Source organism: Echiichthys vipera (genome assembly GCF_963691815.1).
Source record: "Echiichthys vipera genome assembly, chromosome: 6".
In the NCBI taxonomy this organism is placed as follows: Eukaryota; Metazoa; Chordata; class Actinopteri; order Perciformes; family Trachinidae; genus Echiichthys; species Echiichthys vipera.
In genome coordinates this window covers 17543036-17549118 of record NC_139831.1, presented here as the reverse complement: position 1 = coordinate 17549118, position 6083 = coordinate 17543036, and the positions used below count along the sequence as shown (strand labels likewise).

General features: G+C 42.7%; 1 protein-coding gene across 1 annotated transcript; it reads left to right on the top strand.

Annotated features, from left to right (window-relative positions):
• Nucleotides 1-3267: 3267 nt before the first annotated feature.
• Nucleotides 3268-4539, top strand: adra2db (adrenergic, alpha-2D-, receptor b; the record flags this gene model as incomplete). The annotated part of the gene is made up of 1 exon (XM_083915033.1): nt 3268-4539. The coding sequence occupies one exon, from the start codon at nt 3268-3270 to the stop codon at nt 4537-4539; it is 1272 nt and encodes a 423-aa protein (XP_083771159.1).
• Nucleotides 4540-6083: the final 1544 nt, after the last annotated feature.

The window sequence follows — 6083 nt, the reverse complement described above, 5'->3', positions numbered from 1 at the left end:
GAAAACCTTTATGCAGACAGAGGTGGAGACCTCAGGACGGGCATGTATGTGTTTCCACCCCTCATTAGATGTGGGGACTGCATCATAACAGGAAGCTGGATCCAAAGTGACAGGATGCTGGGTATTGTTGTATTGCTCGGAATAGAAAGTACGGAAGGCTGCGTAATTATTTTTCATATTTAGTTTTCCTCTGATTAGAACATTTTCACATCAAAATGGTTGCAACGGCTTGTTCGTCAAAATATAGAGTAATAATAAATGAATGTGTCTATAATATACTGTGGATATTTGCATGTCCTTATGCCTTTGCATGTTTTTTCTCCTTTTCTTTCTCTCTTTTTAAAAAAAATATACAGCCCACATATGCTTGTTTCATGATGTTTATGAAAAGTAAGAAGGTGTGTGTGTGTGTGTGTGTGTGTGTGTGTGTGTGTGTGTGTGTGTGTGTGTGTGTGTGTGTGTGTGTGTGTGTGTGTGTGTGTGTGCTCGCCCATGTTTGTCTGTCTGTGCGTATTTAGCAATATGTGTTATGTAACTGTAAATTCTGCACTAACCAAATTTTGGATTAGAGAGGACACCAGTGTGTGCCTTTTCTCTCTTGAACAATAGTCTTGAACTAAAGTAAAGCCAACAAAAAAACACTTTGTTGTTGTTTTGATTGCAAGCAGGAACATTTAGAGCTGTCGCATAATTTCGGAACTGTTGCATAATTTCTTTTTTTGACTTGATAAAAGATGCGCAAAGTATTGGAAGTAGGGGTGTAAGAAAATATCAGACGTATCAATTCTTAAAAACACTGAATCAATTTTTAATTAATAGTACAAATGCTAAGATTTGTGGAAGATAATCTCCCAACTGCTAGATAGCTATATGTATCTATATGTACTCTTCCACTCCAGTGTAACATTGCATGCATGTGATGGTGTGTTCTTTAAACTATGACATTTTCCTAAAATTACATTAAGAAAATCACAAAAGATCACCTTCCCAACAGTTTCACAACATATTGAATAATTTTGCTAGATTCTTGCCAATACACAGCTCTCCTTGGAAGATTGCTTTAAGTTTATAAAGCAATCTTAAGTATAAATCTTGAGTGTATGTCATGTTTTACTGTGTTTGGTCTGTCCTCTGCCTTGGAACAAATCGATAAATGTCATAATGTCCCTTGGCGGTTAAAATGAAAAGTAGTAAAACCAAGAAAATATGTCTAATTGTCTCTGCCATCATATGATTGCATAACAAGACTATAGCTTGATTGTAAAAAAATAGAATTGTATGTAATTTCTTGAATCTGCGCAAGTTAAAAAGCCACAAAAGAACGCTCTGTTTTTCTGCTTGTAAAGAGCTTGGTTGTGTTGGTTACTGAGGTCTGTGCTTTTTTTCCTGTTTTTTTTTTGCAGCAGGTTGACCCTTAAGGGAATGTCTACATACCACTGATATATGATGACAGTCACCCTTTAGATGATCTTCACAGGGGAGTGAGATCTGAGCGGGAGAGAGAGCAAGGAAAGGCAGTGGGAAGAGAGGAGGCTGCCTGAAACCTCCTCCACGTGCTCCTCTAAATCTACTTCTGTGTTTCGTCTCATACCACCACTAAAGGATGCTCAGCCTCCAGACCACTCACTTTCAAGGATGAACAGAGACGCACACTCATACACCAACATTTATATTGGCATCCATCGAACACCTTTAGCTGAACTGCAAATCCCTTACTGACAGACTTCCGGCAGATGCTATTTACTTCACAAATAGATTATTTTTTCAATCCAAAATGAGTGAAGTACATCTGGTGAGCAGCGCTACAGACGCATTAATTTTATTTCATAGTTTTTATTTCACAATGACCCCTGACTCACCATGTGTGTGTGTGTGTGTGTGTGTGTGTGCGTGCGCGTGTGTGTGTGTGTGTGTGTGTGTGTGTGTGTGTGTGTGTGTGTGTGTGTGCGCGCGTGTGTGTGTGTGTGTGTGTGTGTGTGTGTGTGTGTGTGTGTGTGTGTGTGTGTGTGTGTGTGTGTGTGTGTGTGTGTGTGTGTGTGTGTGTGTGTGTGTTTCTTTTTGTATCCTGCCTGGTAAATATCCCCCGGCTCAACGACTGGCTGCATAACACAGCTGTATGCACGTTATATAACTGAACAGATGTAAGCTTCTCAGCAACAGGTATCCTCCATGTGCCAGCCTAGAACAATGATGCATTAAAGTGTATGAATTATGGAAAAGAGTGAGGGTGCATAACTATAGGTCTTTGTCAGAGAGACGGACCATGAAATATGTACCGCTAACATTCACAGACAAAATGCAAGTGCAGATCTGTCAAAAACTGTTGCATGAAAGCCCTTTTAGGTTGAACACTATATGGTCTCCTAATCTGCAGCCACCAAGTTCAGAGAAACCTCCTGCTGTGCTGTTTTACCTCCAAATCCATCAGTGACTCTTGATGGCCATGTCACCCTGAATATCCCTATAGTGCAAATAAAGTGTGTCATGAAATGATCGTAAATAATAATTTCAAAGGATTACAATGCAAATCTATAGCGGTAGACTTGGTAGACTGTGTTTTTTTTTCACTCCCAGCATGCTGTGCATGTAATGCTGAGGAAAGTTAAACATGAAAAGAAAGAAAACAACAAGGTATGAGTGTATCAAACACAACAAGCCTATAGGGACTAGACTTCCATTATCAAAGAAACCTCAAAGCCAACTGACAAAACAATGCGCGCGCTCTCTCTCTCTCTCCCTCTCTCTCTCTCTCTCTCTCTCTCTCTCTCTCTCTCTCTCTCTCTCTCTCTCTCTCTCTCTCTCTCTCTCTCTCTCTCTCTCTCTCTCCTCTCTCTCTCTCTCAAGTTTAAAGATGGGTTGGAGTGATGTCACCTCACTGCTATGTGGGCATTCATTCCATCAGCAGTGTGTCTCCAAAACGAAGCAGTAGCAACATTACGCACGCCGATGTGACAGAGGAGGAACGACTTTACTCGCGGAACTTTGGATTGTGAACTCTGTTCTCCTCACATTTTCAGAACTCACTGTGCCAATCGGGAGATTTGGAAGACGTTTAATGAAGTGTTTGCTCTTTGAGGAGATGCATTTGTGCAGGTACTTCGTCTTATGTAGGCTACACACTGCGTGTACTGACCAGGATCGTTACGCGCAACGCATCTCCTCCATACGTTAGTGGACGGCAGCTCATCGCACCCAGTCTTAGCTGTTTTGGAAAATAAACTGGTGCAAAACAACAAATATGATACGAAAGGACAAATTTGAGCCAGAATGGATTTAACCCAGGTAAATCTATTGGCGGAAAACGTTTCCAACTATGAGAACACCACGGACGCACCGCTTGGGTTGCCACACACGGAGGCAGCCACTGCGCTCATCATCCTGGTGGTTACTGTGATCATTTCGGTGACCATTGTCGGTAATGTGTTGGTGATTGTAGCGGTGCTGACCAGCCGGGCTCTCCGTGCGCCCCAGAATCTTTTTTTAGTATCTCTGGCATCAGCGGACATCCTGGTGGCCACGCTGGTCATCCCCTTCTCCCTCGCCAATGAAGTCATGGGATACTGGTACTTTGGAAGCACTTGGTGCGCCTTCTATCTGGCTCTGGACGTGTTGTTCTGCACCTCATCCATCGTGCACCTTTGCGCCATCAGCCTAGACCGCTACTGGTCAGTAACAAAGGCGGTCAGCTACAACCTGAAGCGGACACCTAAGCGCATTAAGTCCATGATCGCTATCGTGTGGGTGATATCTGCAGTCATCTCCTTCCCTCCTCTTCTCATGACCAAACATGATGAACGAGAGTGCCTGTTGAACGATGAGACCTGGTACATCCTCTCCTCCTGTCTGGTGTCCTTCTTTGCTCCGGGTCTCATCATGATTCTGGTTTACTGTAAGATTTACAAGGTGGCCAAGCAGCGTTCCTCCACCGTGTTCGTGGCCAAGAACGGCCTGGAGAGGCAGCCCTCTCAGTCCGAGACCTGCTTCGTCAGGAAAGACCGGTTCGAGACAGAGAGCCCCAGTAGCCAGAGCTCCGGCAGCCACAAGCAGAGGCAAGGGGAGCTGGATGACATCGACCTGGAGGAGAGCTGCTCTCCGGATGATACGAAACCCCGTAATCATCGTTTCACCAAGCGGAGAAAGGTGGAGGGTTCAGACAGCTGCCCGCCTCAGAATTGCCGACTCTCCTGGGCTTCAGCCCGGGCGTCACAGCTCTACCCGGAGCAGAAGAACCCACCCGGGCGACAACAGCTGGCCGCGGCCAACAAGACAAAAGTGGCCCAGATGCGGGAAAAACGTTTCACCTTCGTCCTGGCGGTAGTGATGGGGGTGTTTGTGCTTTGCTGGTTCCCCTTCTTCTTCACTTACAGCCTGCATGCCATCTGCAGAGACAGCTGCTACATCCCTGGCGCACTTTTCAACCTGTTCTTTTGGATTGGCTACTGCAACAGTTCTGTGAACCCCATAATATACACTATTTTCAACAGGGATTTCAGGAAATCCTTCAAGAAAATCATATGTAGAACTTCTAAACGCACCTAAACACCAATCTATTTTGCCTCTCTGACTCTGACTCGACTGACTAGTATTAATAATTCTTGTTCCCTCCTCCCCTAAATAATTTCAATGTGTAGTGTTTAAATTTCTGTGAATAAAATGTTAAGTTGAGCAAAACAAAAGAGAAATATTTTCACCGCATCAGTGTTGCAAACTTGATGCAAGCCTCAAAATGGTCAGTTATTTGATGATTAGATGTATTTATGCCACACAAGTTGTAATATATAGGTCATTGCATAATAAGTCCTGCAGACATGCACCTTTGAAGAAGAAATCTCTGTATGGGATCAATCACTAATGCAGCAGAAGGAAAGCTCCACTTCAGGGTAAAATTGAAGTCATGAATGTAGCTGGATTTCGGTGCTGGTAGCTGCTTAACATTGGGCTCTTTGTGTAAAGATAAGAAAGAAGATTCATCTCCACCACCTAGGTATGAATATCGGGGATAAGCAGGCAAGAAAATATTTCTTGTGAGTGTGTGTGTGCTGCAGTAAAAACTACAGCATGGTCATTTCCGCCATTTATTGTCAGTGAACCCCCAAACTTACATAAGAGTCCAATTGCCCCCCTCCCCCCACGATAACACCACCTCACACCAGAACAATGGCCAAGCTCAGGCTTGCGTGGGCAAAATCTATAATATCGATAAATCTGTGTGTTTTAATTCAACACCTCACAATCCATTAGTACTGTGTCAGTGAATATTTAAACAATGCAAGATCACTATTCTGCTCCACAACCTTATTTCAGTGTCCCGGGACACAGATATATCTGGTTTATGTTGTTCAGCAAACTTTCATTGTGTTGTAAAAAAAAAAAGTGTTTTATTCTTTTACAAATAAAATGTTACTGGTGATATGAGAAAAATAAATTCCAATAGATTTGACTTGACATTTCTCCAGAGGAAGAATGCTCACGTGTGACACAACCAAAATAAAAAAATAAATAAACAACTCCTGCTCCTCAATCTTAAAAAAAATAACATATCTGGACACAGTTACTGCAGGACCAGCTGCCTCCATCCAGCATCAAATCTCCTCGGTTCAATAAGAGAGCTTAATATCTACGAGCCAAGCCTCTGGCTGTAATCCTCTGCTTTAGAAAGCTGCATTTTTTAAAGAAAAAGTCCTACAAATTATTACTACAGCTTGCTTTAAGTTCCCATTGCTTAAAAATATGTAGAAATAATTCACAGCAGGAGCAAGTCTCCAAATAGTGAAATTTTTATAAAAAAGTAACCACACTATACATGAAAAGAAAATATTGTGGTTAGATTCAAGGGTATATTTGTCCTGCACAGTACTGTTCCCATAGATGCTCAAACTGTGCTTGCTGCATGGTGCATGTGGGAAACAAAGTTTATGTGAAATATTGAATATGTGATGAAGCTTTCATGAGACGTTCCTGGTTGGTGAGAAGAAGACTGACCAGCTCCATATCAGCCTATATTGTCTGCCTGGAGGTGCCTGGGATGGGTACACTATTAATATCCTCTTAGGAATGTCTTCAAAACCCTCCTACGGCTAACT